Source organism: Bos taurus, chromosome 26 (genome assembly GCF_002263795.3).
Source record: "Bos taurus isolate L1 Dominette 01449 registration number 42190680 breed Hereford chromosome 26, ARS-UCD2.0, whole genome shotgun sequence".
NCBI classification, from domain to species: Eukaryota; Metazoa; Chordata; class Mammalia; order Artiodactyla; family Bovidae; genus Bos; species Bos taurus.
The window spans coordinates 5,328,908-5,341,092 of NC_037353.1; the positions used below are offsets into that span (position 1 = coordinate 5,328,908).

The following is a 12,185-nucleotide window of genomic DNA, read 5'->3' on the forward strand; positions in this document are numbered from 1 at the left end:
TGTTGAACTGTGGTGTCAAAGAAGACTCTTGAGAGTCCCTTGGACTTCAGGGAGATCAAACCAGTCAACCCTAAAGGAAATCAGTCCTGAATATTCATTGGAAGGACTGATGCTGAAGCTGAAGCTCCAGTACTTTGGCCACCTGATGTGAATAAATGACTCATTGAAAAAGACCCTGATGCTGGGAAAGATTGAAGACAGGAGGAGAAGGGGACGATAGAGGATGAAGTGGTTGGATGGCATCACTGATTCAATGGACATGAATTTGAGCAAGCTCCAGGAGATGGTGGTGGACAAGGAAGCCTGGCATGCTGCAGTCCATGGAGTTGCAAAGAGTAGGATATGAATGAGCAACTGAACCGACTGACAGGTGGCTCAGGGGTAAGGAATCTGCCTGCCAATGAAGGAGATGCAAGAGATGCTGGCTTGGGGCGATCCCTACTTCCTACCCTGGAGTAGGAAATGGAACCTACTCCAGTATTCTTGTCTGGGAAATTCCATGGACAGAGGAGCCTGGCAGGCTACAGTCCAGGATGTCGCACAATCAGACACAGCTAAGCACAGCACAGCACATAGTTGATTTGCAGCATTGTTAATTTTGGGTTGCAATTATATATATATAATTTTTCTAAATGATAATTTCTAAATTCATTATAGATTATTATAAGATACCAAATATAGTCCCTATGCTATACAGTAAATCCTTGTTGTTTATCTGTTTTATGTACAGTGGTGTTTATCTGTTAATTCCATGCTTCTAATTTATCCTTCTTCTTGCCTCCTTATTGGTCATTATTTTTTATGACCTTCTACTGTTCCTCTTGAGATTGGTTAGCCTGGATAAAATACCCATTTAAGGACCATGACCTTCAAATGTTACTCTCTATTCTATTCTGTACTATCAGATTTTTATAGTATATTCTTTCTAATATATATGCACCTCCATGTTTAAAGAATATAAATACACCAAAGAGGGTGTGTCATGGGGCTGAATCAGATAATTTCTTAAACTATCTGCCTATTCTGCTGTTGTACAAATCTAAAACTAAGATGTAATATATTTTTACTAAAAAACAAAACCAGAGGAAACAAAAATTATACAAGCCTAGAGACAAAAATAGTATCTTAAGTAGTAATAATTCATATACCTATGAGTCTCTCTCATGGATTCCCAAAAGTCACCCACTGATTTCTGGGACTCCCGACAAAATGCTTTACTTATATACACAATTGAGTAATTTTACCCTTCAGTGCAAGATGTAGTTCTTTTGAAGGTAACTAGGCTCCATTGAGAGAAGGCAATGGCACCCCACTCCAGTACTCTTGCCTGGAAAAACCCATGGACGGAGGATCCTGGTAGGCTACAGTCCATGGGGTCGCTAAGAGTTGCACATGACTGAGCAACTTCACTTTCATGCATTGGAGAAGGAAATGGCAACCCACTCCAGTGTTCTTGCCTGGAGAATCCCAGGGACAGGGGAGCCTGGCAGGCTTCCGTCTGTGGGGTCGCACAGAGTCGGACATGACTGAAGTGACTTAGCAGCAGCAGCAGCTTATCACATTCTTCCCTGGCTGCCAAGGCAAATGAGACCAGGCTTGCTATTGCCATGAGTCTCCCAATGTGGGTAACAAATGCTGATAAGCCTTGTCTATACTAGTTACTGCTAAGCAATGTCACCATTTTCCAATTCCATCGTGACTATCAGCTGCTATCTCTATCCTGATGAATTGGCTGGTACATACTGGGGGCAGGGACGCTCTTGATATGTGAAATCCTCAGTACATATTAATACTCTGAAAATTTAAATTCACCCAAGTCATATAGTACTCCAAACACTAATAATCTGTGCCTTCAATATAATGATGTCTTCACGGTCTTTCATGATCTATTTTATAGAGCAGAAAGTACTACACTCAATATGCCAGCAAATTTGGAAAACTCAGCAGTGGCCACAGGACTGGAAAAGGTCAGTTTTCATTCCAATCCCAAAGAAAGGCAATGCCAAAGAATGCTCAAACTATTGCACAATTGCACTCATCTCACACGTTAGTAAAGGAATACTCAAAATTCTTCAAGCCAGGCTTCAGCAATATGTGAGCTGTGAACTTCCTGATGTTCAAGCTGGTTTTAGAAAAGGCAGAGGAACCAGAAATCAAATTGCCAACATCCGTTGGATCATGGAAAAAGCAAGAGAGTTCTAGAGAAACATCTATTTCTGCTTTATTGACTATGCCAAAGCCTTTGACTGTGTGGATCACAATAAACTGTGGAAAATTCTGAAAGAGTTGGGAATACCAGACCACCTGATCTGTCTCTTGAGAAATTTGTATGCAGGTCAGGAAGCAATAGTTAGAACTGGACATGGAGCAACAGACTGGTTCCAAATAGGAAAAGGAGTTCTTCAAGGCTGTATATTGTCACCCTGTTTATTTAACTTCTATGCAGAGTACATCATGAGAAACGCTGGGCTGGAAGAAACACAAGCTGGAATCAAGATTGCTGGGAGAAATATCAATAACCTCAGATATGCAGATGACACCAGCCTTATGGCAGAAAGTGAAGAGGAACTCAAAAGCCTCTTGATGAAAGTGAAAGAGGAGAGTGAAAAAGTTGGCTTGAAGTTCAACATTCAGAAAACAAAGATCATGGCATCCGGTCCCACCACTTCATTGGAAATAGATGGGGAAATAGTGGAAACAGTGTCAGACTTTATTTTTCTGGGCTCCAAAATCACTACAGATGGTGACTGCAGCCATGAAATTAAAAGACGCTTACTCCTTGGAAGGAAAGTTATGACCAACCTAGAGAGCATATTCAAAAGCAGACACATTACTTTGCCAACAAAGGTTCGTCTAGTCAAGGCTATGGTTTTTCCTGTGGTCATGTATGGATGTGAGAGTTGGACTGTGAAGAAGGCTGAGCGCCGAAGAATTGATGCTTTTGAAGTGTGGTGTTGGAGAAGACTCTTGAGAGTCCCTTGGACTGCAAGGAGATCCAACCAGTCCATTCTGAAGGAGATCAGCCCTGGGATTTCTTTGGAGGGAATGATGCTAAAGCTGAAACTCCAGTACTTTGGCCACCTCATGCGAAGAGTTGACTCATTGGAAAAGACCCTGATGCTTGGAGGGATTGGGGGCAAGAGGAGAAGGGGACGACAGAGGATGAGATGGCTGGATGGCATCGCTGACTCGATGGACGTGAGTCTCAGTGAACTCTGGGAGTTGGTGATAGACAGGGAGGCCTGGCGTGCTGCGATTCATGGGGTCACAAAGAGTCAGACACGACTGAGTGACTGATCTGATCTGATCTGAGTCCCTCAAGATGGTGTCTTAAGGAGTGTCTGGGTGTCTCCTATACAAAGATTAACATGGACAAATTAGTTTGGGAAACACCAGTATGTATAAAAATAAATATTTCTGTACTGTAGGCCTTTGTATAGGAGCCTTGAATATTAATATACTAGTGTATGTTGTGAATATCAAGAAAATAAAATGTAATTTTCCACAATCTATCATGGCATTTCTTTTAATTTGTAAAGTTTCTGATAGAACTAATTTTCTAAAGAGTACAATTTAGGAAAAACTTTATTAGGTTTTAGTGAAAACTACTATTTGTGGGGTTAAATACTGAAAAAGTTGTTGTTTAAAGTATACAGTGTTGATATATGGCAAAACCAATACAATATTGTAAAGTTAAAAAATAAAAAAAGAAAAGAAAAAAAAACTGCTACAACTCTCTTTTTTACAAAAAAAAAAAAAGAAGTCTTTATAAATAAATTTTTAAAATTATCTTCAGGGAGATAGATTTGAATTATGCTATGTTTAGAAGCTTGCCAGATTGCCAAGATAAAAGTATAATAACTAGTTAGAAGAGTTCTTAAAACTGTAAAATATTTTTGGAAAGAGATGTTTAAAATTTTATGTGTGGAAATTTAATGAAAATCCTACTCAAGTCATTTTATATATACTTTTCTGATGACTTTGCCACTTCCCCTTTTTCTCACCTCCAAGTATCAGAATGATGCCTTTAGAATCTGATGTGAGAAGAAAAATGTGAGGAACTGTTAGTCACTCAGTCATGTCTGACTCTTTGTGCTTCTCTATCCATGGGATTCCCCAGGCAAGAATACTGGAGTGGGTTGCCATCCCCTCCTCCAGGGGATCTTCCCAACCCAGGGGATCAAACCTGGGTCTCTTGCATTGCAGGCAAATTCTTTACCATCTGAACCACCAGGGAAGCTCAGGATCTGGCATACTAGAATTAAATATTAGGTCTATCTTTTATTAGCTGGATAATTATGAACAACTTAATTTCTCTAAGCTTCAGCTCCTTATTATAAATTAGAAATAATAATAATAGCTAACATGATCTTTTAGACAAACTAATTGAAATGATAAATTTAACACAGTTAGCATAATGTCTAATATACAGTGGAAAAAAAAACCATACACACACACATACATATATATAATTATGATACAGTTTTTAGAAAGTCTGAGATAGGGTGATATGATTAGAATCTTCTCATAGATTCAAGCTCAGAATAGACACATATTCTCCCAATTGGTTTGCCTTGGAAATGAACTGAGATCATTCTGTCGTTTTTGAGATTGTACCCAAGTACCGCATTTTGGAGTTTTTTGTTGACCATGAGGGCTACTCCACTTCTTCTAAGGAATCCTTGCTCATAGTAGTAGACATAATGGTCATCTGAATCAAATTCACCCATTCCCGTCCATTTTAGTTCACTGATTCCTAAAATGTCAGTGTTCACTCTTACTGTCTCCTGTTTGATCACATCCAGTTTACCTTGATTCATGGACCTAACATTCCAGGTTTCAACGCAGTATTGTTCTTTACAGCATCGGACTTTACTTTCACCACCAAACACATCCACACCTGGGTGTCGTTTCTGCTTTGGCTCAGCCTCTTCATGCCTTCTGAAGCTACTTCTTCAGTCCTCCCCAGTGGCATATGGGACACCTACAGACCTAGGAAGTTCATCTTTTAGTGTTATATCTTTTTGCCTTTTCATACTCTTCATGAGGTTCTCAAGGCAAGAATACTGAATATACATGCTTATACTTTGGCCACTATATGCAGAGACCCTGGATGGAAAAGACCCTGATGCTGGGAAAGATTGAGGGCAGGAGGAGAAGGGGACAACAGAGGATGAGATGGTTGGATGGCATTGACTCAGTGGATATGAGTTTGAACTAACTCTGGGAGATAGTGAAACACAGGGAAGCCTGGCATGCTGTAGTTCATGGGGTCACAAAGAGTCGGACACAACTCAGCGACTGAACAACTCCCAATTGACCACAGCATCATGACTTGGAAAAAATTCAAGAAACTTATCAACTGCCTCCCCCTACATTATCATTCCAGCTCAGAGAAATTAGATGGGAGTAGAATTTTATATTAAATTAGTGGCTTATCAACACTGCACAGTGTTAGTCTCTTCTAATTTAACCATTAATCTTGAAAAACTGTTTTACCAGCCAACATGCATAAGTAATAAGGCAGTTGCTCAGATAACAGGGATACATCCTATGTGAAACTTAAACTCCTTCATATGTTTTCCCATCACATCCTTATACTTCCTCCTTCATAGCATTCATCACACTTGATAATATTTATTTATTTGCTTTCCATACTAAATTGTAAGCTCAGTACCAGCAGGCACTTTATCTTTCTTGGTGGTAACCATATCTCCAGCATCTAATGTACTACCTAATACAGGGGAAAGTGAAAGTGAAGTCTCTCAGTCGTGTCGGACTCTTTGCAGTCCCATGGACTGTAGCCTACCAGGCTCCTCCATCCATAGAATTTTCCAGGCAAGAGTACTGGAGTGGGTTGCCATACAGGGGAGCTCCATCAATATTTGTGATACTGAGAACTATAGTGTACACTTTGCTTCTTGTGGCAAGTGTAGCATTGATTACCTTATATTGGGAATAATACTATCACCCAAGATTCTAGAAAAGCTTCAAACTTAAAAACAAAAGAAAAGCAAAACAATTTTAGGCAGCTAACAAAGAAACTTCCAGTACAGGTTTTTATCCCCACCCTCCCAACCTTGCCAAAAATTGTTGAGATAAGTTTGTGATTTGTGTTTAAGAGAACTCCATGCAAAATAGAAAAGGAAAGATGTGTTTGATTGGAGATGGGGTCTTTTTGACCTTATGTGACAGAATCAAAAGAGAAGGGAGAGGAGTCAGAAAAAAAAAACAAACAAAGAAACCAAGGGGGCAGAAAATGCAGAAGGCATATAATGTAAGAAACAGCAACAGGAACAACAGAGTGTGTCTGGTACTGGGAAACATAACTAGCAACAGACAAAGGAAAAAAATCAACTGTGTCCTCTGCCAAGGAAGAGGAGGCATCAGGTTCATAGGCCTTAAAGGATTTCAGAGGCAAGGTAGCCGACGGTTCTAGTGCTAATGCTAGACAGTAAGGGAGGAGTAACAGAAGCCATTCCACCCACTAGCACACACCACCTCACCACCTGATCTCGTTACAGAGTGTGCATAAGAGTTTGAGATGAGGACTGGCATTCTCTGTATTATCATCATTTAACAAAGATGATGGAAGTATCACTGGTTAGTACTCTTCTATCAAGGCAAAGCCTCTTATCTAGAATAATTTTTAACCCATGATTCCAGACATCAAAAATTATATCATCTCTCTTGTCTTTAAAAAGAGAACCTGCCATTAATTTGTAAGTTCACCAGCAATTTCCTATGTTCCTGTTATACTCATTAGAAAAGGTTGCTTAAAATCTACTCTGTGGTCTGCCAAAGCAGAAATGGCTTCTGTGATTATTTTAACTTGAATTTAGAAAATAAATAAACATATTTTCTTCCTCTTAGATAGCTGTACATTCAGGTGCAGTTTCAGTTGCTTGATACATGGGAGCTAATTATGCTAACTCATACGACTATTTTTTTTTTCTAAGAAGATCAAGGCTTCGTTCCAGCTGAGAACCATGGTAACATTCAGAATATTCTTTAAAAACATGAAAAGAATTTTTTTTGTTCAGAACAACAAAAATTATAATCACAGACAGCAAACTGTTATAGGTCTTGATAAAATTGCTAAGGAGGACAGAAAAGGAAATTTTCTTTTTGTCAATCATGCCCTCTAGTGGAAGATTGACAACAGAAAAGAGCTTGCTTTTGAAGAGCGGAGCTTATCCTTAATTTGCTGCATAGTAGAGCATTTGTCAGACACGACTGAGAGACTTCACTTTCACTTTTCACTTTCATGCATTGGAGAAGGAAATGGCAACCCACTCCAGTGTTCTTGCCTGGAGAATCCCAGGGACGGGGGAGCCTGGTGGGCTGCAGTCTATGGGGTCACACAGAGTCAGACACGACTGAAGAGACAGCAGCAGCATCAGCAGAGCATTTGTACAGAGGCAGATTTATATACATTTTTCTTCAAGCATCCCTGAAGCATAAATATAATAAACTATTGATTATGCTATTTGGCATTGTGCATTTCAATAAATTCTCTCATCTGAAATAATGCACTATGCAAGAATTGTGTGTACTGGCTACCCAGTTTAGCCATGGTGAAGGATTGTAACCTCAAAATATGTACAGTGTGCCAGAAAAAAGATATACAGATACAGTGACAGCATTGATTTTATTCTCCATTCTGTCAGTGGCAAGCAGGCTAAGTGAGGGATACCAATTCACAAACTTAGGTTTCTGTATAATCAGTTTATGAAGCCAGATTATAAAAATGTCCACTGTGTGTTCAGTTAGGAGGTGAGTGACCTGGTGACTATTTTTCAAGACAACAACAAAGAAAAAGATGTTACTGTACTCAGCACTGTTAGCAGCTGTATTGACATAATTAAGAAAAACCATATTTTTTCCCCTGTAATAGTCAAATTAATCCAAAACATGCCTGTAACATTAAGATTTTTAATATCCCCTTGGAGAATAGAGAAGAAAATTCATAGGAATGTACTGACTTTATGTGATTTGGTAAAGTCATGTACAGAAAAATCACAAAGTTGGATTCGTTTTCTAACCTTCAGAAACTATGATTTAGGGGGCACAAGAGGAGTTCCATCCCTTTGGTTATAGGATTCACTCATTAAAATAGTTAGCACTCTTGAAAAGAGCAGGAGGATATGTGCCTGCAAAAATTTTATATATTTACCCCGTCCCCGGAACCTGAAGAGCAATATCTTCCACTGTCCTTATTATAGAGAACATGTGCTTCCCAGGTTTATTTACTTGTTTAGATTCTAAAGCTCATCATATATAAAGGACGTCTTCATTGTAGAGGTTGTGAATATTGCATGTCAAAACGGAAATGACGTACTTTTTGAAAATTTCTCAGTTTTGCTTACAGTTCAACAACTCCAACTTTTATGAGAGTCTGCAGGGTTTTTCAGATATACAACTCAGATGTTAGCTCTACTGTGAAAAGCAAGCTCAATCTGATTGCAGTTGTTTATGATCCAATTGTCCTGACCTCTTTGCAAAAAAAGGGTGTTCATAATCAGCTAATTTGTATATTTCCAGTTTACATGGTGCAAAAAAAATTTTGTGTCAGAACAAATGCCAAAGACTGTGTAGCATAATCAAGTGAGAAAAGGTTGGCCTGGGGAATAAAATAACTAACAAATTTAGTTTTGAGCTCAATCATGTTTGAGTCAGAGTATCCAAAAAATGCAGGGTATAATATTTTTTTTTAAAGTAAATCTGAGAAGGATAAATCCTCCAGGTTAATAATCATTATTTTTAAGAAAAAAGGATTTGCAATTCTCCATAAAACCTTAAATTTTTGAGAAAAAAAAAATCACCTGGCTCTCAAGAGACCAGATTAATTTGTGGCTTTGCCAAACCAGTAGATAAGTTTAGCAGATGTCACTATGCTATCTTCAGAATCAGTAACTTTACCTGCCAAATGGTAGTTAAGTGACAAATCCAAGAACATATTTTTTTTTTTTTGAGTCACTTCAGTATCTCCAGTGCCTAGCATTGGGTCATAAAAATGGAAGGAACATCATAAATATCATCTAATGAATAAACATGAATAACTCATATCACTGAATTGTGAAAACTAAAAAGATACATATAAATCACTTTGAAAAAATATTTAAATAAATTAACATGATTTCTGACTAAGAACATCTAATCCTATGTGCTGGGAGCAGGAGCTCCGCCTTTTTTTTTTTTTTTGGTGCACAGGGACACCCTGAGTGGGGTCCTAGCCGTCCGGAAAACTCAACACAGGCGGAACAATAGGGCTGATGACCCCAATTGTTCCGAGGTGGGGGGGGGGGCAATAGGGCTGATGACCCTAATTGCTCTGAGGGACCTACCTTCGAAAAGCCTGTTCAGGCGCCACTTGCCAGGGTCCAGCCCCGTTGGATCCAGGGGTTTCGAAGGGGAGACGGCGTCAGCGCGGATCAGGAAACAATTGCTTAATTAAACGTTAATTAAGGATATAAAGAGTGGTTAAATAAGGATAGCTCAGTGAGGAAATTCAGTGGAGAAAAGCATCTGAAATAAGGATAGCTCAGTGAGGAAATTCAGTGGAGAAAAGAGGCTGAATAATTCAGCCAGAAGGTGAGAGAAAGAACGACATGGGGAGACCAAGTTTCGGTGAACAAGGCCTGCACTTTATTTTCCAAAGTAGTTTTTATACCTTAAGTTATGCATAGAGGATAATGGGGGAAAGGGTAGAGTCATGCAGTAAGCCAGGCTTTCTTCCTGCAAACTTATCATATGCAAAAGTTTAGGTGATTTGCATCATCTTCTGGCCTGGAGGCCTGTTAACATTTTAAGAAACTTATTTTTCTCTAAAGGTGATTATTCTAAAGTCAGGCGCCACCCTCCAAAAGCATTAGATAAAGTTGCATTCCTATAGGGCAAAGGTCTGGTGGGCTCTAACAAGAAAAAGAATTAACTCAAGGGTCCAAGGTTACAAACATTAAAGCTACTACTTACACCAATCATATTAATCAATACACTGCCAGGGACACAGCAGGTAAGGGACATGGAGACTTAGCAGCAAACATTGGCCCAACAAGTGAAAAACCCTTCACCAATACAATTTCTAATCAATCTTTTAACTGCTCAAAGGAATCTGTATTTAGACTGTTTAGAACATCTCATGCCTCTCACAGTTGGGAGGCTCTGGGCAATCACATGTGGCCGGAAAAACCTATTCAAGCAGGCTAGAGGACTTCCAAAGGAGTTTGTAGGTTGAAACACTATCACACCCAGGAACTTTATTAACAGGAGCTGTAAGTTAACTCTTTTTTCAGAGAGAGGTAGTGGGGGACAGCCCCCCATAAAGTCAGAGGTGTAGGTGAGAGCACAAAGCAGAAAGTAGGCAGACTCTGGTTTTGGGGGTAGATGCTTGAGAATTTCCAGGGGGACTCCTGAGGCTCGATCCCACCTTTGCGTATGCCGAGCCTCCTTCCTTATGACTTGCCACGGGCGGAGCTCCTGCTCCCAGCACCTACGTGTCATTACTGTAGTGTGCTAGAGGGAAAACATCTTTTAATCATTTTATGTTTGTAAAAATGTAAAATGGCATCAAAGGATATCTCACAATTTGCATTTGAAATGCTCTAATCATCCTATTATGCTAAATATTAAAGAATTTGCAATTGCAATGGAAACATTAAAGAGCTTTCTTTAAAAGCAACAACAAAACAATATATATATACACATACATATTATATATATATATATATATATATATATATATATATATGCCATCTTCTACACCTGTCTCATAGAAGGGTATTTTTTATGAAATGTGTTCCTACTCTTCAAAGTTCAAAACTACATCATACCATTAGAAGCATCTTTAGAGAAAATTTCAACCATCATTACAATATCTGAAAGCTTTTTCTGGAGGCACATGGTTTGTGAGACAGGCTGTTTACTTGCGTGGAGGGGGCTCCGATAGAATGGGGTAGGCATCATACTCCTTAATATTGTATAGGGACTCTAGTAGTTTCCTCTGGGGTGCCATTCGGAAGTGAGGGTAATGGAATTGAGAGGATGGAAGGCTGACAGTGGCAAATGGATTGTGTGATAGGAAGAGGCAACCTGGTTTAAACAGAGCACTGAACTCTTCATTGTGTCTTACAGGATATGAACGATTACCCTCCAGTATTTAGTAAACGAATCTACAAAGGAATGGTGGCTCCAGATGCTGTCAAGGGTACACCTATAACAACTGTTTACGCCGAAGATGCAGACCCCCCTGTAAGTTGAAGACATTGATTAATACTCAGAACTTAAGGGAGAAAATTTTAACACTTATAAATGACCCAGTTCCCAAGACAGCACAATGAGTCTGTGTGTTCCACTCTATCTACTCTCTCACATTTGATGCACTCTTACCTGTTGCACACACAGGTACAGACCATATTTCAAGTGATTATTATTGAACTTAGATAATTAAGGATATGGTTTTTGTTTTACTGTGATTCAATATCTAGTATTTCTCAGTTTGTCTAATACTAATGATAAATATGTAATATATAAAGAATTATCTACATTTGCAATACGTATAACTCAGTTTCTTTATTTGGAACATCATAGGTTTAGTTTAGCCTAGATAAGTTTTATCCTTAAGTGTCTTCCATCTTATTTACATTTCATTAATGTAACATATATATGTTATATATATAATATATACAATATTAAGGAGTGTGATCCTACCCCAACATATATATACATATGTTATATATAACATATGTAACAGCATATAACAATATTACATTGTACTAATTTTGGTAAGCTAAAATTGTCTTGCTTTTAGAACATATTTCATAGATTCTCTTAGATGTCCTAAATTGCCTTTCAAGATAGAGGATTTCTAATTAAATTATAGCAGAAGTAAGGTAAATTTTCCTTAATATCATTTCTTAATGTATTGAAGATAGCATATCCATTCCAATACTCTTGCCTGGAAAATTCCATGGACTGAGAAGCTTGGTAGGCTACAGTCCATGGGGTCACATAAAACTAATAGTACTTGTATAAAAACGCTTTCTAGAAATAACTTGAGAGTATTTTACGTATTATTTATTCTCATAATAGTTGGATAATGAAGATTTGAATTTTTTATCTTGGGTGAACTTGTATTATAAGTTAGTAGCTGATAAATTCTAGAAAAATGTTAAAACTATTAAATA

At 38.4% G+C, this 12,185-nt stretch overlaps 1 protein-coding gene across 1 annotated transcript in view; it reads left to right on the plus strand.

Annotated features, from left to right (window-relative positions):
• Nucleotides 1-12,185, plus strand: part of PCDH15 (protocadherin related 15) — a 1,060,244-nt gene that overhangs the window by 819,854 nt on the left and 228,205 nt on the right. The window contains exon 21 of the mRNA XM_059881970.1: nt 11,134-11,250. Within this exon, the coding sequence (XP_059737953.1) occupies nt 11,134-11,250 (117 nt within the window). The remainder of the gene's footprint in view (nt 1-11,133; nt 11,251-12,185) is intronic.